Raw genomic sequence first — 21,036 nt, 5'->3', positions numbered from 1 at the left:
AGCCACTCGGCCCCCTGCTCCTGGGAATGGGGAGCACTGTCCAAGCAAGGCCATCTGGCCAGAGGAGAGGGTCTGCCACTTTGCCCCCCTGTAGCAGGAATCAGGCTCGGTTGCCAGTGGCACCTGTGAAAGTGAGTGCAGTGCCCTCTGTGGGCAGTTTGGGAGTGCCCATGGAGGAGAGCTTCAGTTTCCTCACATGAAAAGTGGGATAATGTTTGGCTGGCTGCGAGTCAAGGCTCTGCAGGATTGCTCAGAGAAGGGATCAGCTGGAAGTTTTGGAGTGTGAGGTGCTTTGGGGGAGTGCCAACCTTGTGCCAGCAACTCAGAGAGTCAGAGAAACGTAAAAATGAGGAGGGAAAGGGAGTTAGAGAATTCAGGCTGGTGCAGAGGGAGACTGTTGGCTGCCTTCCCCCTTTCCCTGTTAGTGTAAAAGTGACCGGTGTATTAGCGATAGCTAACAAACGTTTGTCATCGAACACCACCAGTGTGCTAGCTGTGTACAAGGCATATGGTGGGACCTAAAGTAAACAGCGTGACGCAGGGTTCTTACCCTCAATGGTTCTTTAGTGTCTCTGGGACACACCATAAAACACTTAATCAGGGAAGTAATCCTGCAAAGCAGAAGGTGTTTCTGGGCCACTAAGGTCATCAGTGCTGGGTGGAAGAGGCGAGGTGGAAGGTGTCTCCGGCCCCGTGGCTCAGTGGCTCAGGCCTAAGGAGACCCGTGTGTATTTTCCAACTGCCAGGGGGTCCTAAGGCACCAACAACTCCCAGGCAGCAGAAAGGGTGTTGGGAGGGAATGTCTGATGTCAGGAGCCAAGTCAGCTGTAGAAACTTCTCTCATGCTCCCATTTACACCAAAGAAAAGTAAAAGGAAAGTGGCTCCTTTCCCATCCTCCTCTATGTGGGGCCCCAACTTCTAGACATGTTGACCAGACTGATTCCTGCTGTCCTGATATTTGGCCCCGTGTGGTAGCCCTGCACACAGCCGTGACTTGTACTGCCTCCTTAAAGGGAGGTTTCCCACGGGCCTTGGAGCCAAGTTGCACCAAAGCTTGAGGTCTGCCTGTGCCCAGCACACTTCCTGGCATACAGAAGACTCATCAAAACTCTTTCTTCCCCCTCCTTCAAATCCCAGTATTTATTAAAAAGCTGGGTGTCATCTGCATGGCTCTGCCGCCTGGTAATGGGGGATGGAGGCCTCTCCATGCATATCTCCACCTCCCATCACCAGCCCGTGGGCAACCAGAATCCTGTGGTCTAAACAAGCAGATGTCAGATGGCCTGAGCAGCAGTATCTCCAGTGTTTGTTTTTGTTCTTGTTTTCAGCCATATGGGGAATCCATTTTTCACAGCCCTGGCAGGGAAAAATAGTCTAAACAGAGTCATCCTGAAAACTTTCTGAAAATGGAGTATTTCCAAGCATTTTGTGAAGACAAGAGTCCATTATGGTGATAACTTTCAAGACCTTATATTAACAAACACAAGTGTAAGTTTTCAGTCAGTTCACGTGAAGTGCAGTAGTAAGGAAGCATGGCCATTTCTCATCTCTCTCCAAAAATGTCACTCATCCAAAACCACAGAAAAAGAGGAGAACACTAAATGGTTCCCTTCCATTACATCTAACCTGTCTCTTCCCCTGAAATGCAGAACATTTCTGGGAAAGCTGCCTATTCAGATTGTTTTTTAACTCAAGCCTAGGAGGTTAAACTGCATGAAGTGTGTAGATCAGAATGATATCTGCTGTGTCTGAATGCTCTTCTTTGTCTAGACTAAAATGATCATATTTCCTCTCTGCTGGTTCTGGGCCGTGAGGGTGAGTTTGAAGCAAGGAGAAAAGATGAGCTCCAGCTCCTCCCTATCTCCACAGCTCAGGCTGAGGGCTTGGGCAGACCACAGCTCCAGACATTCTGCTTTGGTGCCAGGGCAGGGACCTGCCAATCTCTGCCCAAACAGGACCTCTTTGCTGCCTTGTCCCTCCTGGCCCTGAGCTTCGACCAAGACAGGTTCCAGTTGCTGAGGAAGGAGTCCAGGGTTACAGGCTGTGAGTCCAGTGCCGAGGACCCTGAGTTCTTCTGGAACTAGAACCAGCTCAGCTTGACTTAGCCACGGCAGTTCATGAAACAATAAAACAACTTCCTAGCCTGGGCAAAATCGTTCTGAGAGCGTCCATTAGCATTTCCCAGCCTGTCTGCAGCCTGGAACACCTCTCTGGATACCCGGGCTTCTGGGCCAGGCACCTGTAACCCCAGCGCTTTGGGAGGCTGAGGTGGGAAGGATCCCGTGAACCCAGGAGTTCAAGGTTTCAGTGAGCCATGATTGCGCCGCTGCACTCCAGCCTGGGTGACAGAGTGAGACTATGTCTCAAAAAAAAGAAAATTAAAAAAACCTGGGCTTCTGCTGGCCTATGTCAGTTGACTAGTGGGTGACTCCTGGGGCAAGCAGGAAAGAGCGGAGCGGAGAAGCAGCGGGGGTGCTCAACTCTGTTCACTCTGATGCCAAAAGGCCCTTTGGCAAAATTTCACAAATTGTACCACCAAGGGATGCTGATTGGACAGGTCAGCTGGGGCTTCAGATGTTAAGTGATTATGATGCTAATGAAATATATAATATGACTTTATTTCAAAGGATACCTTGAAGTCACCCCACCATTTCAGCCCTTTCCTCCCCCGGCACGCTGCATGGCCGTGGAGAACAGCTTTTCCAGTGCAGACTCTAAAGAAATGGAAACTACACTTTGGTTCATTCACAGATTCATTCAATAGATTGTCCATTTACCATGTGCCAGGCCCAGCGGGTGACAAGGCAAATAAAATATGGTTGATGCCAACCCTCATTGGTGTCTACAATGGTGGTAAGCTCTGTATGTGAGTAGAATAGAAGAATGCAGGAGAGGCAACTGGGAGATGGGTAAGGGAGACTTTTCTCTGAATAACATTTTATATCTTTTGAATTTTGAATCATGTGAATGTATCAAAAAATAAGTGTAAGTAAAAATATTTTTACAACTTTAAAAATAGGTTTTACTGGGCTGGAGCACTCACAGGACAACAGAGCAGAAGTGGAAACAAACTAACCTTTTATTGAGCATTTACTGTGAGCTAGACCTTCAGCCAAGTGCTTTATGTACATGATGCCTTTAATCCATACAACCCTGGACAAAGGCAGTATCATCCTCATTTTTATCTATTTTAAATGGAAGCTTGCCAGGTACGGTGGCTCACGCCTGTAGTCCCAGCACTTTGGGAGGCCAAAGCAGGAAGATCACTTGAGCCCAGGATTTTGAAACCTGCCCGGGCAACATAGTGAGACCCTATCTCTACAAAAAAGAAAAAATAGCCAGGTACAGTGGCTCATGCCTATAATCCTAGCACTTTGGGAGGCCAGGGTGCGCAGCACTTGAGTCCAAGAATTTGAGACCAGCCTGGACAACATGACGAAACCCCGCCTTTGCAAAAAAATAACAAAAGATTAGCCAGGTATGGTGTTGCATGCCTGTAGTCCTAGCTATTAGGGAGGCTGAGGTGGGTGGATCAATTGAGCCCAGGAGGTCAAGGTTGCAGTGAGCCGTGATCACATGACTGCACTCCAGCCTGGGCAATAGAGCAAGACCCTGCCTCAAAAAACAAAATTAAAATTAAAAAATTAAAAATAATAAGGCATGGTGGCACCTACCTGTCATCTTAGCTATTCAGGAGGCTAAAGTGGGAGGATCACTTGAGTCCAGGAGTTCAAGAGCAGCTTGGGCAACATAACAAGACCTCTTCTCTATTAAAAAAAATGAATAATAAAAATAACAATAAATGGAAGCTTTGGGAGGTCTGGGGAGTTTCCCTTGTATCATGCTGCCCCTGCTGAAGGAGGCAGCACTTGAAACAGGGCCAAAGAAAGTGATGGGGGTGGAGGGAGGCGTTTTCTTCAAGGGGCAGAGCCAACCTGCTCTGCCACTGTCCCTCCCGTGCTTCTGGGCTGCTGGTTCCAGTGCTTAGAGACGCAGCCTCAGTTTGCTCCTGGGGTCAGATTTGTTTCCCTCTGCCTTGCTGTGCTCGGGGAAGGAGCTTGCAGTCTGGTTAACAACGGTCAGGTGACAGCCTGAGCCAGCAGTCACTTCTGTGGCTGGAGGAAGATACCTTCCCGAACCCCCAGCTGCCCGAGGACAGGTGGTGCTTGCTCTCTGCTCTTCTGCTGGGTGTCAGATGCACGGCTTTGTCTGCCAGCCGGCTGGCTAGAGAATTGTTTTTCCGATTGTCTGACCCAGGCTCCTTACTTGCACTTAGAGGAAAGAGCATCCAAGCCCTGGTACAAAAGGTCCTCTTTCTCATTTCTTTGGAAAAAGAGCAGTGAATGAGCTCATTATCACTGCAACCCAAAAAGGAGGAGGAGGGGAAGAAGAGAAGGTGGCTGCTCCCCACTGCCTAGTTCTGCCCCTGGCCAGGTTTCCTGGGGAAGGGGGCTGGATCTGGTCCAGAGTGACCAAGGCCAGATGGCTGGGACAGGTGGTCCATACTGGGGGCAGTGCTAGAGCCACTGGATGCTTTGAGACTAGCTTTCTCTGATGTGGTCCAGAAGAGGGACAGGTGTCTGTGCCCCATCGCATCCCCTGAACGCAGCACTCCATCCAGGACTGCTGGCCTCCAAGAAGCAAAAGGTCTTCTGTTTGGGCATCAGTGCCTGCCTCGTCTTTCCTTCTCAGCGGTTTCTGTGTGCAGGCGCTCTGGAAATCATCCTCACTCCCCAGAGCTTGTGGTCGTACAGTGTCAGTTATCTGGTGAATGCTGATGACTTGCCAGGCACTACCCTGGGCACTCAGGGTAGCATGGAAAGTCTCCGCTCTCATGGAATTGAAATGTTAGCGTGAGCAATGAAATGGTCAGGCCTGGCCTGTGATTGCGGCCTCTCCCCAGTCTCTGCTGGTCTGGGAGAACGGCTGGGGAATGAAATAGAGATGCCTTGGAGGAGAGGCTCTTCGGTGTTTCTAGCAGCTAATAAGCCCAGACTGTCACCGTCACACTCCCTTCAGAGCCGTACTTCAGACCTTGTGGGCTGGGGCTGGAGAAGGCCTGTCTTAGACCTGAGCAGCAGAGAGTCCTGATACCTTGCAGGCTGGTGCTGGTGCTGGGAAGCATCTGAAAGAGACCTGGAGGTCAGCCCCCACTGGCACTGTGGTGAGCTGGCAACGTTCACCCCAAGCCTGACTACCTCTCCTCTTTGCTCTTTCTTCCATTGCAGATTGAGAAAATCATGAGTTCTATTGGAGAAGGGATTGACTTTTCTCAGGAGCGGCAGAAGATCTCAGGTACCGTACCAAGTGGCCATTTCCCCACAGACCCGGCAGTCTGGCTCCTTTCTGGCTCAGGCCTGCCCCTCACACAGAAGACAGATGTTCAGCGGGTGGGAGAGGTCAGCTTCAGACCACGTCATGCTCCTGTAATTCACAGTCCCCAATACCTAGACAGCCCCATCTTGCTGTTATTTTTAGAGCCGTGACTCCTTTTACCTATGGGAGGGGAAAGGGTACAAAATGAATTTTAAGCTGCCTGTTAGGAAAAATGTTTAGATCAACAATCGTCACTTATTCATTATTTTATGGACTTTCTTAGATGCGCCTAAATCGGAGTGCACCTCAGCGCTGGTCTCTGCAGCTTCCGAGATGGCTCTCAAGGGTCTCATCCGTGATGGTGGCAGAGCACTGGGTTAGACCGGGGTCTCAGACTCGTAGCATGCATGTGAATTGCCTGGGAGGGTGACTGTGCTGTTTCCTCTTCCCACAGCTCCTTGTGCCTGACTCAGTTTACTTCGTCACTTACCATTCTTACACTGTATCACTGCTACTTTGGTCATTCTTTTCTAAGCCCTAGTAGTGAGGTCAGCTTCTGTTTTCTTTGTTTGAAGCATGGAACGGGGAGGCCATCTGAGCTGTTTTATCTGATAATAGGATTGTACTGTGTTGCTTTCTCAGGTGAGATGCTCTTGAACGTGCCTCTCAGAGCAGGTCTCACACCTCTTCCCCCAAGCATTCGAGGATGGTTCGGGCACCCGGGCATCCAGGCTGAAAGCAGCCCAGCCGGGAGCCTGGCCTGTCTTCACCTTCATGGAAATGCCTCTCTGCACTGAAGGGGTGGAAATTCTTGCTCACTCGGGAGGCTCCATCCAGGATTGACCTGTCAGTCTCAAGTGACACCTCTGGTTCCTTCATGGGCTTCTGTGGCCCTGGGCAGGAAGTCTGATGGGTGGGCTTGAGTGTGCACATCAGGGAGAAAGAAGCATCATAGACCGTGGGGCCTGGTGGGGATGGCCTGGGCTCTGGAGCCTCACAGTCCTGGGTTCAAATCTTGGCTCTAGAGACATACGTGTCTTGGCAAGTCACTTAATGTCTCTGCACCCCTCACCCCATATCTGCAACCTTTGGATAATAGTGTCCACCTCACAGGTTTGCTGTGAATGAGTAGTAGATACAAATACTTCAGTTAAAAGATGTTCCTTTTTTTTTCTTTTTTTTTTTTGAGACGGAGTCTCGCTCACTCTGTCACCCAGGCTGGAGTGCAGTGACAATCTTGGCTCACTGCAACTTCCGCCTCCCGGGTTCAAGCGATTCTCCTGCTTCAACCTCCTAAGTAGCTGGGATTACAGGCATGTAACACCACACCTGGCTAATTTTTGTATTTTTAGTAGAGACGGGGTTTCACCATGTTGGTCAGGCTGGTCTCGAACTCCTGACCTCGTGATCTGCCCGCCTAGGCCTCCCAAAGTGCTGGGATTACAGGCGTGAGCCACCACGCCCGGCCCTGTGTTCCTTTTGTCCATGAAATCATTACTTACGCATATCGAGAAACCTAGAGAACAGAGGCTTCTGCTCGCTGGCTGGCCTCCCTCCACAGTTTTCAGTCCTGGTTCCCAGAGCCACCATCCCTCCAGCAGCAATGTTTCCCTGGGTGCTAGCAGAGAGGGCTGAGCTGAGCTTGGTCTGTTTTTGTCAGTCTTAGATTACGCTGGAGTCTGCAGAGGTGGCTTTCCTGGCTAAATCTGTGGATCTGTTTTCAGGATCTGTTGCTTACAACTCAGTCAAGCCATCTCACACTCTGTTGTAGTTTGTAGGCTTTTCCAAGGGTCCAGTGTTTGCAGGAAATGGATGTTCAGGACTGAGACAAACACTATTACCATTTCAAAGCTGTGCTTTGACAACAGGGATGGGAGGGATAACAGTTAGTTCCATTGAGGATGCTTTCTACTTTCTGTGTCCAAGGAGCAGGAGCCAAAATCGCTTGCATGCGCTTGAGAACTGAGTCAGAAACAGCCATTGCTTCTTGGATTTGATAAGTCGGGAGATGTGGCAGCACCTTGGGAAGAGCCCTCCCCTTGGAAGGGTTAATGCTGAGCTCTTCCCTTGACATCTGGTCTTCTGTCTGATCCCACCAGCCAGTTTTCTTGTTTTGTTTTGTTTTGTTTTGTTGTTTTTTGAGACGGAGTCTCACTCTGTTGCTCAGGCTGGAGTGCAGTGGTGTGATCTCCACTCACTGCAAGCTCCGCCTCCCGGCTTCACACCATTCTGCTGCCTCAGCCTCCTGAATAGCTAGGACTACAGGTGCCCTCCACCACGCCACGCCCGGCTAATTTTTTGTATTTTTAGTAGAGACGGGGTCTCACCATGTTAGCTAGGATGGTCTTGATCTCCTGACCTTGTGATCCGCCCACCTCAGCCTCCCAAAGTGCTGGGATTACAGGCGTGAGCCACTGCGCCTAGCCCGCCTACCAGTTTTTGTCCCCCATGAACCCATATGAGTGTAGAGAGGCAGTCTGTCTCTACCCTTGGGTTTTTGGATCCCAGCACACAGTCTTGTTTTAGTCCTCGTTTTCTTGAACCATCCTCTGTAGTCCAGCTTGGAAAAGTCAAGAACAGGCACCTGTGGGGGACCACCTAAACAGAGGGTTCATCCGCTTGGGCTGCAGAGCCCCAGGCTGCTGTGTCTGCACCACTGCCAGGTGCTGAAGCATGGAGAGGATGGGCCCAGGCCTGCCCGGGAATCCTGTCTGATGGGTCTGGAGGGGGCTTTCCCCAGGATCTCAGGGAGTACCGCCTTCGGCTCGGACCAAAACGGAATCACTGTTTATTTTGACTGGTCAGTATCAGGGTTCGGATTGTCCTTGGGTTGGGCATCAGGATCAGGGAGAAAAGATCTGGGCTCTGGGGTTAGCCTGGGTAGAGGAGGAGCAGGCCCTCCAGCAGGCAGCCCTGCACAAAGTGTAGGATTGCTTAGCACCACTGGTTTTGCAGAGGCGCCCGCACCCCCAGCCGAAGGGCACGACCGCAGCATTGGAGTCTCAGTCCTGTTTTAGGGCCACAGGCCCCTGGGCTGCCACCACTGGAGCTAGTTATCTGAATCCCCAACAGAAGCGTTTGCAGCTAACTCATCCCTGTGCCAACTCCCATTCTCAGGAGTCCAGGAGGGTATGCCTCCCCACTGGCCAACGCCACTCTGGCTCTGTCAACAAAGGCCTTCTCCGTCAAGCAGAAGGGAACTTGCTTGGCTGTCTTCTGATAAAGCCAGCTGTGTTAGGTGTTGAGTAGCTGGTCAAGCAGGATCCTTCAGGGGCCTGATGAGAACCCTCTCTTTGCCAGGGCTCATCTATAGCCTGTTGGGATACCAGTATCTCCCAGCATATTTAGAGGGTGACCCCTGGACTTGTGTCCCTGTACCTGTTTTATCTTTTTGCCTGTCTGCGTCTGTACTTGGGATTTGGCCCTGGTTTCCCCCTTGCCCTTGGCCATTGCTCTTCTCCCCCAGAGTGTGAGTGGCCTGCTGTGGGAATGGAGCACTTCCCCTGGGCTCTAACAGACCCCAAGAGAAATCTGTCCCCAATTGGTTTGGTATACTCACCTGAGGAACATCAAGTGTAACGGCCTTATTTCATTGCCTGTTTTTATAAGAAGCACAGTCATTCCTACTGTGGCAAGTGGGGGGGTCACTTACCTGTGGGCTATGCCCTTTGGGTCTGGTCATTCTTCTGTCCTCTCCTGGCTGTCCTGGAAACTGTCGAACAAAGCTCTAGGAGCAGTCCCTCTCTATTCTTCCTGACAGGCTGTTTCCAGCCCCTGGAGCTGGAGGTAAAGTTTCACATCTCCGCCCTTCATATGCATTTGTGCAGCCAACATCGGCTATTGGGAAATCTGTCATTTCGCTCTGATGCTAGTGCTGCTGTCTCCTTCTCCCTCAGCAGCCACAGCAGCAGGCGCTTCTGCTCCGATGTGATGTCCGATCCCTGATGTATTTTCCTGAGCTTGGAAGGGGGAGGGTGAGGAGGGGAGGAAGGGGAGGGCCAGACATTACGAGAGTGAGCAAGGACTGTGGAGCCAGCAGCAGGCAGCGTGGAGCCCAGGAGCCTTTAGACAAAGCATTCTGCTGCGGCTCTGTCAGCGCACACATCCACCGGCAGCAGGCAGGACCACAGCTGCCCGGCTGGGGGATTACAAGCAAGAATGAATCAGCACCCGGGGACACTTGACTTCATGGGCATACAAGAACCCGCCACGTAGGCTCCTGGAGCAGACTTCCCCATTCAAGGGCAGGGGAGCTCAAGTATCCCCGAGACTCCCCGAGACTCAGCATCTTGGAGCGCTGCGGCAGCGTGCATCCAGAAGGCCGCCGGGTCCCTGACCACCATCTGTTCTGCAGGAGACAGAGGAGAGGGAGTGGAGGCTGGCACAGTTGGTCACCAGGGTCTTGTAGATAACCAAGGAAGTTGGCATTGTCCTGCCCCAAGGGGCAGAAAGTACTGGGAACGGCAGAATGACTTTCACCGTGTCAGGAGTTCACTGGAGGTGATGTTTTTATAGTTGGTCCTTCTTTTTCCTTCCTTGTACCTCTTTTTCCTCCTTTTCTCTTTTTTCCTTCTTTCGTCTGTTCTTGCCCACAAGAATCAGAGAAGTAGGTTGGGGTTCAGGCATCCAGCTCAGAACATCCAAGGTCTGCCAGAAAGGGCTGAACTTTTGTCTTCCCTGCACCACCACGATCCCCATCCTGACCAAGGAGCAAATAGATGTCCTTCCTTCCCTGTTCATCCTTAGAGGAGAGCGCCAAGGTCCGGAGACCCTGGGACGACTGTGGCCGTCTTTATCACTCCACCAAAGACAGAACAGCGCAGGACGTGAATAGACTTAAGCCACCACAGCTCAGCTGACAGAGGACCACTTCCTTTTTCTCTCTTTTATCTGGTTGGGTTTTGTCTTCTTTACCCAAGAACTGAATTTGCCTGCCTGCTTTCTACCTGAGCAGGCAGGTGAGTCACTGGAACAGCTGCTATCAGAAGAGGAAAATGAATGCCCAGCCCCTGAAAGCCAGCCCAGCCCAAGAAAGCAGCACTTCAGACGGCGTGCTGGCCCAGGAGACGCCCTGCTCGCCAGCTGCCAGAGTCTAGCTGTGGACCAGGCTCCTGGCCCACTGGCCGCGCAGCCCGGCGGAATGCGATGCTGCCGTCCCAACAGAGCCACACCTGAGCCCGACCCCCGAGCCCCGGCCCATGTGCCCCACTCAGCCCCTTGCTGCCTTGAGCCTCTGAGCACAAAGGGCCGGTGGCCATGGTTTGCTTATTCCGGGACTGCTGGGGGAAAACAAGTAAAAGTCTCTTTTCTCCCCCTGCCGTGTTCTGTGCTGCTTGTGTTGCATGTGCTGGGTTCCGGTGAACAGCCGCCGCTGCTGCTTCCCTCCCGGAGCCCTCGCTGTGTGCCTGTGTCCCTCAGCTGCATGAAGATGTGTGCTCTCTCCTGACTGGTTTGTGCTGCAAGGTCGCAGAACTTGCCCCTCGCCACAGCCCCGCAGGGGCTCCAGAAGTTGCATGGATGAGAGGAGCGGCGGGGCTTGTGGGCACTTAGGAGCTCCCTCAGCCCCCTCTAGTGCCTGTGGGGACAGACTTTCTGAACTGTCTCAGCGCGTACGCTGATGAGGAGTTGACCTGGAGACTGTTGGGGGTTGGCTTCCCCCACCCCCGACCTGTGGGCAGAGATGGTGCATGTGCAGCCGTGGCCCTGGAGCAGCTCAGACCTGGGGGTGTGAGTGGGCAGCAGCTGCCTGAGGCTGGGCAGTGTGTGGACAGCACCAGGTCGTCCTGTCCTTGGCTGTACACAGAAGAGGAGCTGCGTGTCCGCTGCTCTCTGGTCTCTTGTATATAGTTTGGCTGTTTCATGGTAATGACTATGATGTGGCAATGCCATCTGTCTTCCTCTGAGTGCCGCTGCTACCGCCTTAATGGTTTTTCCCTTTTCAAGCGTCTGCCGATTCCTCTCTCGTCAGGTTCGCGGACGCTGGAGCAGAGTGTCGGGGAGTGGCTGGAGTCGATTGGGCTGCAGCAGTATGAGAGCAAGTTGCTTCTGAATGGCTTTGACGATGTCCGCTTCCTGGTAAGTGGTTGCAGGCCTCCTCAATGGCAGGGTGCTGCTCGGTGGAAACAGGCTTCCCTGGCCTCCCCTCTGGCCCCACAGGAGTCTGCAACAGTACGTAGACCCAAACCCCGGGGACAGCTCACCGAGGTCACTCAGACACCAGGAAGTCAGCCGATGATACGTGCCTTCTTCCCAAACTCTCCCTCTCCCTCTGCCCCAGAAACGGCCCCGGAGGGAGCTCTCTTTGCAGATCTGCATCCCAAGAAGGGGGTCCCTGATTCAGCCCTGTGTCCCCTCCCTGGCTGTGTACCCATCAAGGCTGGGTACGAGGAGTTTATTTATTTCTCAAAACTTCATCTCAAGTGAGTTGTCACTGAAGCAAGGGGCCTTGCCTCCAGCAGAAAGACCCCTTCCCTGCCCAGCCAAGGCCCAGAGCCTGGGGTAGAGTCCAGAGTTACACAGCCTTATGTACCCGTGGCCTCAGAGATGGCCCAGAGGAAAGGCTGAGTTGATGGCTTGGAGGACTGGTTGCTTTGAGAAGCTCTCTCACAAAACACAAAGGGCCAAAAATAAAAAGAAAAGAGAAACCAGGGTGTTTCATCTGGATCCCTACAGAATAGGGACCCAGTTAGGACCCTGGCTTAGGATCTGGTGCACCCTCTGTCATTTCAGAAAAGTAGCTCTGAGCAGGGTACCCGTCACTGTCCCTCTCTTGAAAGCCGTTCCTGAGGCCTCTGCGTGGGCCGGGCCTGCCCCCAGGAGCAGGCATTTGAGCCGAAGTTAATGATCATGATCGCTGACACTTCTCAGTGCTGGTCACTGACACTTCTTACTAGTGCTTACTATGTGCTTGGCGCCGTTCTTAGTGGTTTGCATGAATTAGCTCATTGAGTCTTCCCAGCAGCCCTGGGATGTGGACTTGTATTAATCTCCATTGCCCAGATGAAGGAAATGAGGTAGCATGGCTAGGTCACTTGCTCAGGGTCACACTGTCAGTCATTGGCAGGGTGGAACTGTGCGTCCAGTGCTCTGGATCTGGAGATCCGGCTCCAGCCACTCTGCTGCACAGCCTCTTTCTTCTCTATGGAAACAGGGATGGGGGTGTGGCCACCTATGTGCTTTACATCACCTTCTAGTCTTAGTCATCTTGGTTGAGTTAGACCCACTCGCTCTGAGGGGATCTGTCTCCTCTGCCTGCCTCGCTCTGCTGCCTCAGTTGAGGGCTGGGGGCAGAGTCAGCACGCAGCTCGCACCACCTGCGCTTTGTTCTCAGGTTGTGTTTGGGGCCTCCTGAATAGTGGCCTGCCCAGGAGCTGGCCTGAGGCTTCCAGGAGGGGCCCACCTCACCCAGAGCCATCTCCAGCTCCAGGGCAAAAGATACTGTGATGTGCAACAGAGCACCCTTCCCAAGCCAGCTTTGGGACAGTTAATTTTCAGCTTTTAGAAATCTTAAGTTTTAAAATAGCATTTTTTTTCTTGTTAAAAGTTAAACTGAGTATATTTATGGTTCTTTTAAAAGTTAAACTGAGTATATTTATGGTTCTTTTAAAATATTTATGGTTCTTGTGACCTGACTCCAGACTCACCATGTTCCTCGGGGAAGGATGACAAACTCAGGACGGAGCGGGGGCTCAAGCCATGCGTGGGGACCCAGGTTGGCCCCTGGCTCGGAGCGTTGAGGGGCCTTCCCTCTCTCAGCTCACCCCTTCCTCAGGCTGGCTGTCAGATGGGCGAGTGGGGGTGGTCTTAGGGTGTTTCCTCCCTGTACTTCAAGATGCTAGAGGCTGAGCTGTTGCTTCCCACCCCTCCTTCTGCTGATTTTGGAAAGGACAGGGTTCCTACCCCTTGAATAGCCCGAGACTCCGTAGGACTGGAGCAGAGAGCAGCTGAGCAGGCCTTTGAGGAAGTGTGGCCTTGGGCCAAAGCTTCATGCACAGGGCAGGGCGTCTGTAAGATGCGTCTGTTTCTATGCTGGAAGGACCCTCACTGAGGGCGGCCTGCAGCTCAGTCCTTCCAGGGGCTCTCAGTGCTGGCAGGTGGAGTCTGTACAAGAAGGAACGTCAAGCACGCCTCGGTTGAGCTGGAACATCAGATACCTAGAGTGGCCTCCTGCGCACAGCATCCTGAGTAACCACGTGTGAATGACCAGGTGGGCTGTCAGGCAAATTATGTTTTAGCAGCCTGGAAAAAAGAAGGAAACCTGGAAAGGGGAGCGTTTCTGTTATTGAAATATTCCCTCATTGCATATGGATAATTTACATCACATTAGCTGTGATGGATCCCATGTGATTAGGTGTCTAATAGGCTACAATGTTTCCCTTGGTTCTGAAATGCCCTGGAGGCTGTTCTACAAGATGCATAAGTAGCTTCCAGGAAGCCAGGCTGGACGTGTCTGAGGAGCATCTGGATACTGAGGCTGTTTGACGGTCGAGGTGTTGCTGTGGGATCTCCTGTGATAGGGCCCCCCGCGAGTTGTCGTAGAAGTACAGGGCGTTTGTGCACATCACACAGCTCCCTCTCAGGCTGGAAGGGACTGTAGCGTCGTGTGGTCTGATCGTCCTCTCTGCCCAAATCCCTTCCAGGTAGTCTCTGCCATGATAGATTTTTAGTGACAAGGAATTCACTACCTTGTAAAGAAGTCACCATTCATTCTTTGCGTTGTGCTGGCTGCTGTAGAGCGTTCTTTATATTGAGTCAAAATCTGTTTCCTTTGGCTTCTGTCTCTTGGTCCCGGGTTTACGTTTTGGGACCACATAGGACATGTTTAAGCCCTTCAGAAAATTGAAGACCTCTGCCCTGGCCACCAGGTGCCATGCCCTCTTATTCTTCCTCCTGTGAGGTGGTGATTGAGCTGGACAGGCAGGCAACTTGAACTTTATCCACACTCTCTTGCTTGCAGACAGAAAGGGCCTTTGATTTAGAAGGGCAGGGCCAGGGCAGTGGGGGCTGCCAGGTGCTCCCTAGGATGGCAGAACTGACACCAGACGCAGGGAGAGAGGGAAACGTGGCTCACACATCTGCCAGCCTGCCAGCCCACAAGCCCACGACACTGCACCTGCATCATAGCTGGTTCCATTTTCACCACAAATCTTATCCACAGGAAATGGGCTTTCTTAGGAGAAGGGAGGAAATGCATTTAATCGGCGCGGAAGGAAGGTAGTTGGTGGTTGGCAAATGTGTAGCTCCGGGCGTGCTAGCGCAGGTCTCATAAGTGAAGACTCAGCCTGACGCCCTTCACAGAAGTGTTGATTGAATAAACGATGGTGGTCCTGATGCTGGAGCGCTAAGTAGACATTTAAAAACGTTTTTAAAGAGTTGCTAATGTGGGGAAATGTCCACCTTGTAGTGCTGAGTGAAGAAACTGACACAAATTCACAATATGATCTGAAGTTCTGAAAAAGAAAACACCTATGCATAGGAGGTGCGAGGGAGTGAGCCAAGATGCTTTCAGTGGCTGTCTCAGGAGGACTCCGGGGGCTTCAGTTCCTCTTCGGAGTGTAATAGTTTCTCTCCGTTTCCCACCATGAATAGATGTGAAATCAGAAAAGCAAATAACGTAGGTGTCTTAAGGAACTTGATGGTCCAGCTGGGAAAACGAAGCACATAAAAGAGCAGCCAGTGTCAAGTGCAGCGGAGGCTGGCAAGCGCTGCCAGCAGAGGGAGGAGGCCTGGATGGCAGAGATGCTGCTGCTGCCCAAGTGCAGAGCCAAGTCCAACCTTGAACCTCTGGGTTCTGCTGTCTGTCCCAGGGGTTTCGTAGACATGGTGGGACTTCAAAAGGTCACAGAGAGAGGAAAGGCCTGTTGAGAGGGGCCAACCTGTATGTGGTGAGTGAGGAGGCTGCTGGGGGGCAGTGACGGGCAGGGCCCTGACCAGGCGGGAGAGACGGCTGGGCCTGACCTCAGGGCTCTCAAAAGCCACATGTGGGAAGTCCCAAGGTCTCTGAGCCCTGGGCATGGGGGGACAGTCTCTGCGAGTGCCCCACACCGGGCAAAAACCCCTTGAGAGAGGCACACCTTAGACATCCAGGGCTTGGCTGAGAGCCCACGTGTAGCAGGCAGTCATGGCTCAGGGCATTGGACAAATGGAAGATGGGAATGAGGCTGGCAGCAGGCTCAGGAAGGGTTAGAAATGGACACTGAGTCAGCCAGGCTGGACAGGAGGCCGCTTGCTCCTCCCGTCAATTTCTTTCTCTGCAGGCTCCTGCCACGTGGCAGATAGGCCCCCGCTGTCTTCCTGTCTGTTTCTGAGGTGGTGCCAGCTTGTTCCTACGTGTTGGAGAGAGATGACAGGTGAAGGGCATAAGCTGGGGCCAAAAGCTTCTTCTTTACTGGCTTCTGTGAAACTTTCCAACCAGGTCCGCAAGCCCCTGAGGCTCCCTTTCTGTTCCTGTCCCCTGGATTTGCTCCTCTCTCTCTAGCCCTCTAAATCGGCTTCACGTGAACAGTGGGGCTGTCATCACCTCCTATGACATCCCTCCTTTTGCCTTCTTCCACCCCAGGCCCAAGAGGACACTGCCAGCCTAAGCGAGCTGCCACTGGGCACCATTATCAGAATGGTCGTGGCCAAGAGGCGCTCTCCCCAGCCTCCACCTCCACCCGCATCCCATCTCCCTGCACAGCAGCTTATGAGCTGACTGCTATCTTGGAATTGCCTGCCCAATTGAAGCAGAGCCATAAATAGGAGGATCAATGGAGCTGAGGCTTGGAAAGGAAAGGAATCCTCTTAGACAAGTGTGGATCCGGCCTCCTGGACTAGCTAAATTCTGTAGTCACTTAAGAATATAATTCCTCTGTATCCCAGGAGTTCATGCTGCACCAGGGCCTCACCGTCTCTGCCAGGCCCTCCCTTGGTCTCGGGAGCCTGGCCCAGGGCAGCCCTTTTAGCAAGTGAGACAAGGGGCAGGCTCATTTGGGGCCTGTTCCCAGCGAGTGCTCCTCTTGCTCCCCCTCCCTTTCACTGCCTGACTGCAGCACATGTTCAGGGTGACCGCAGCTGGAACCACTCAGGAGCCCTCCTCTGACTGCCCCGGGTACTGCTCTGGCCTTCTCCAGTCCCCTTTACAGTAGAAGGAACTTTGGGAACATTCTGAATGCCTGTTTCATGCCTGCTGGTTTAACCAACTGCTCTTTAAAGTGGAATTGGACTGGCTGGCAGACCCTCTTCCATCACTCCTGATTGCTGGCCTCATTGTGAGCAGCAGCAGAGGCTTTCGTGGCGTCTCGAATGTCTAGGTACTCACTCAGCCAAACACCGCATTGTACACGGGCAGAGAGTGAAGCCCAGGGGCCAGGGCAGCGGGGCCCCTGTCTCTCCGTCAAAGCTATAGACCTAACAGTTCACAGTCATCATCTGAGAACTCCGGGGTCTGAGGAACCAGGGCTCTCAGTACAGTAATGTGCCCAGTGTCACCCCTCAGGCGGCCTGGAGCTGGGACTGGAAGCCACGTCCCTGGACCTGGAGTGGTGCTCCCACCTCCCAGTCTTCCCTTCCCAGGAAGGTGCAGCCCCTGTGCCCTCACAGGGTTGGAGCCTGGCCCCGGGGCCCGTCAGGCTAGGCGAGTGCATCACCCCCAGGCTGGCCCAGGTCAGACCTCCACCCACTGCCTGTTGGGAGCCATTCAACCAAAGGCTGAGAAAGGAGTTGGCAAGGAATGAGATGTAGGGCGTCTCCGTGCACTGACTCAGGCCCCCCAGGTTCTTCTGGGCCTGTGCAGCCACCACCACTGCCTGGCCCGTTGCTTCTCTCTGCCTCCTCCCCAGCCCGCTCTCTGTGAATCTCCAGGGTAGTTAAGTAAACTGGATGGGGGAAGCTTAAGAGAGAACTCAAGAGTCTACTTAGTGGCAAAGGGAACTGGAGCAGGAGTCGGGAGAGCCGGGTTCTCCAGGCCCCCGCACTGTGTGACTTGCGGCAGTTTCTGGGCACCGTTCGTCGTCTGTCACGCGGGCCTTCCTTTGACCTACTTACTTTATGAGGCATAAACTCCGAAGAGGACACAGCGTTACGTGTGGTGACATCGTGTCAGACAGCAAAACCGCATGTAAGGACGAGAGGTGGGAAGGTGGTGCTTTCTCTGACAAAGGCGGTGGGCAGCAGTGTTTCTCTGCAGGCTGCAGAGGTCGGTTTTGTCTCTGTCTTGTCCTCAGAGCCATGAGTTAAAGCTGCTTTGGGTGGTCTCGGGACCAAGCCTCTGACTCCAGACTCACTTGGTCCCAGCAGATCTACACGGCTGATTTGGGGGTGACTGTGGCACCTTGACCTCAGCCAAGACCTCCAAGAGGAGGGTGTTTCAGGATGGCAGGCAGGAGATGAGTGGGAAGGCTGCCGTGTCTGCCCACAGAGAGAATGGGGGCACCAAGGACCTGCTTGGGAGAACAGGGGTCGGTGGCGGTGCTTTCATGAAACGGGGAAGAGTTTCCCAAACCCATGTGCTGTCACATCCATCCTTGAGAGCCTTTCCCATGACACGACAGGTAGCGAGGGTCTCAGAAGTCACCTGCAGAGGCTTTGGGAACTGGTAACACTGGCCTCTTCCTGGTGGCCGTCACTGTTGAGTTGTATCTGTTGAGGTGAGGCCAAGGGCTGGCTGGGGTATGGGTAGGAAAGCAGAGAGCTGTGGGTGGGCCAGGCCAAGCGGTTCCTGCTCCTTCCGCCAGCTGTTCGTTGAGGGGAGGTGTCAGTGAGGGGCTACTTTGGGAAATTCTGTTGCAAAGTCCCGGCAGAGCAGATGAACAAAGCAGCCACCCACCGAGCCTGATTCCTGCCCTCAGGCTGATGCTGGGCACCAAACCCTGCCTGGCAGGTGGCTCCACTCTTGTTGAGCAGGCCCTGCCTTCTTAAGAACCTTAAGGCCAGGCGGGGTGGTTCACGCCTATAATCCCCGCACTTTGGGAGGCCGAGGCGGGTGGATCACGAGGTCAGGAGATCGAGACCATCCTGGCTAACACGGTGAAACCCCATCTCTCCTAAAAATACAAAAAATTAGCCAGGTGTGGTGGCAGGCACCTGTAGTCCCAGCTACTTGGGAGACTGAGGCAGGAGAATGGTGTGAACCCGGGAGGCGGAGCTTGCAGTGAGCCGAGATCGCACCACTGCACTCCAGCCTGGGCAACAGAGCGAGACTCCGTCTCAAAATAAATAAATAAATAAATAAACAAACCTTGAGCAGCTGAACCGGAAGGAAGCCCTTTCTACCACAGCTGCCTTACATAGTAACTGGTACTGGGAAAGCCCTCGCCCCAGGTGGGTGACTGCCCGCAGGCCTCAGGGAGCATGGCTTCTATTTCCCATCATTATTAAGATCTGGGGCCATAGTGGTGAGTATCAGACAGCCCTGTCCCTTCCTCTTTGCTTTCTATCTCCTCTTCCGATGGTTCTTCCTGCCCCCCCACGGCCACCCCCAGGCCAGCCCCACAGCAGATGCCCTGGGACTGGGAGGAAGCATGTGTTCCCCTCCCCTCCAGGCCCACACACCATGGCCATTATAGCCCCAGCCTCAGAAGTTGGTCCTGGCTGAGAACAGAAACCTGGTCTGTGTTTAGTCACCTGCACCCCAGACAAATGTGCCGAGTAACATGTTCTGGGGACTGCGTAAACCACCTGCAGTGGCAGGCGGCAGCATTAGCAAAGGCCGGAGAAGCCTGAGTGCCCAGTGGCAGGGTGAGTGACGGGCGTGCTTGAGTTGGGGCAGTCACCACAGGTGTTCATAAAGACAGTGAACTGTCACGGGGGATATTCGCATGCAGTAGATGGGCATGTGAAAAGAGGCAGGTTAAAGAAACAGGTGGCAAGTGGTGGGGAAGAAAAAGAAAAATTAAAGAAACTATCTGCATTCAGCCTATAACCCCAATTTTGCTAAAGTTTTCTTCCTAATATATAGCTCAGAAAAATACACCAAAATGGTAGAAGTGATCCCAGTCTTCCTTTTTTAAGAAAATTAATTAACTTAGGAAGATACACTGGAGAGTGGCCTTATGTTTCCCCCGATGTGATGGACTTATGGGTGGCTTTTACGTTTTTCTTTGTACTTTATTTTCCTTTTTTTTTTTTTTTTTTTTTTTTTGAGACAGAATTTCGCCCGTTCTCCCCGGCTGGAGTGCAGTGGCACAATCTCAGCTCACTGCAACCTCTGCCCCGCCCCCAGTTCAAGCGATTTCTTCTGCCTCAGTCTCCTGAGTAGCTGGGCTTACAGGCAGGCGCCAGCACACCCAGCTAAATTTTGTATTTTTAGTAGAGATGTGATTTCACCATGTTGGCCAGGCTGGTCTCGAACTCGTGACCTCAAGTGATCCACCCACCTCGGCCTTCCAAAGTGCTGGGACTACAGGTGTGAGCCACCACACCTGGCCTATTTTCAAATTTTTCTAATAATAAACTTGTATTATTCAAGAAACTCAATCTTATAGTGTAGGGAAGAGATCGAGGGCCCAGGAGAAATCCATCACGTTCTTAGAGGCAGAGCCATCGTCAGTATCACAGTGTCACGTTGAACCAGCCCGTGCCTGGGGATGGGGAGGAGCAGGCAGGGAGAAAGGCAGGGCCGGCCATGCCTCCCACGTCTGCCCCGGTTTGTTACTAAGCTTTGGCAGCTCCTCTCCCAGAATGGGCAGGCCCCAAAAATCAGCCCAGCAAGGGTGTGGCTTTGTCCCCACTCAGCTCCTCCTACCCTCCCTACTCTTGGTTAGCAGAATCTGCCCTTGTGGCCGTAATTTGCAATTTCTCGTGTGTCCAGGTTCTCCCTGCCACATACCCACTCTCCCCTTTTGGGAGGGTCCCTTCCCACAGTGCCCTGATCTCTGAGTCTGAGAAAGGGAATGGGTGGTGGAGGGGAGAGGCTGGAGGGCTGCAGGGAGAAGCACCTTGTCAGACCAGGACCATAGCTCTGTCTCGTTTCTTCTCTTCCAAGAGAGTAGAGTTCAGCCTTGACTTTTCTATGACTGATGGGGCAGTCAGCAGAAATGGCAAAGTGACCGTCAGAGGAAAGACGGGCAGACTGAACACGGAAAGGAGGCTGGAGGGGGCTGTGGGCCGAGTGTAAAGTCTGGAGCCAGAGTCCAGGCTAGTGCAGCTCTGGCCCCAAGTCACTCCGCCCTCAGAATCTAGTGGCCTTGGTTTGGGTGAAGGTCCGACGCAAGAGAGGGCTGACGTCCAGCCATTGGTAGGCCCAGGACTGCCTCTCCACACCGCGGCCCGTGGATTTCATCACAAGACCCAACCCTTCCTTCCACGGGCTCTCCAGGACAGAGCGGGGCAGGTGATAGGGTGGTCCCAGGCCTTTCCCGCTGGTTCGGGGTAGGTGAGCTCTGGGCCCTCTGCCTTTTCCCAGGCTCCCTCTGGAGAGCCAAGAGCAGGAAGAGTGACGTCCCCCACACGCTAGGCTTTCTGATTGTGGCTATGAATGAAGCCTGCTTTCCCAAATTGCTTTTTATCTGCTGGACCCCCCTCCTGCAGTCCCCCAAACCCCACCATTGTCCCTTGTCCCTTGTCCCTTGTCCCTGCCCCACCCACAGGCCTCAGCACGCAGGCTCTGGATCAGGCTCCCAGCTCCAGCCATAGTCTGCTTGGTGACTCTGGGCAAGTAACTTTGGTCTCTTGGTTTCCTGCTTTGTCAAATGGGGCATTCACCCCTGTCTACAGTGCAGCTATTTGGAGGATTAAATGAG

At 53.1% G+C, this 21,036-nt stretch overlaps 1 protein-coding gene and 1 long non-coding RNA gene across 38 annotated transcripts in view; one reads left to right on the top strand and one right to left on the bottom strand.

Moving 5' to 3' along the window:
- Window positions 1-21,036, top strand: part of ANKS1A (ankyrin repeat and sterile alpha motif domain containing 1A) — a 195,060-nt gene that overhangs the window by 151,991 nt on the left and 22,033 nt on the right. For 16 of the 37 annotated variants that reach the window (XR_012433873.1, XM_074038297.1, XM_074038291.1 and 13 more), the window contains 3 exons: window positions 5,230-5,296; window positions 5,601-5,693; window positions 11,286-11,392. Coding sequence is in view for 33 of the 37 variants with exons in the window: in XM_074038297.1 (XP_073894398.1) it covers window positions 5,230-5,296; window positions 5,601-5,693; window positions 11,286-11,392 (267 nt within the window). In the remaining 4 variants the exon portion in view is untranslated. Of the gene's footprint in view, window positions 1-5,229; window positions 5,297-5,600; window positions 5,694-9,414; window positions 11,180-11,285; window positions 11,393-21,036 lie in introns of those variants that run through there. The other 21 variants (XR_012433874.1, XM_045390210.2, XM_074038295.1 and 18 more) reach the window with 4 other exon arrangements.
- Window positions 2,603-9,263, bottom strand: LOC141410119 (uncharacterized). The gene is made up of 2 exons (XR_012433896.1): window positions 8,970-9,263; window positions 2,603-5,497 (listed from the first exon to the last, which is right to left on the bottom strand). It is a non-coding gene; the product is annotated as an uncharacterized lncRNA (long non-coding RNA).

Source organism: Macaca fascicularis, chromosome 4 (assembly GCF_037993035.2).
Source record: "Macaca fascicularis isolate 582-1 chromosome 4, T2T-MFA8v1.1".
In the NCBI taxonomy this organism is placed as follows: domain Eukaryota; kingdom Metazoa; phylum Chordata; class Mammalia; order Primates; family Cercopithecidae; genus Macaca; species Macaca fascicularis.
Note: the sequence above shows the minus strand (reverse complement) of the source record. Positions and strands in the feature narration are given on the sequence as shown.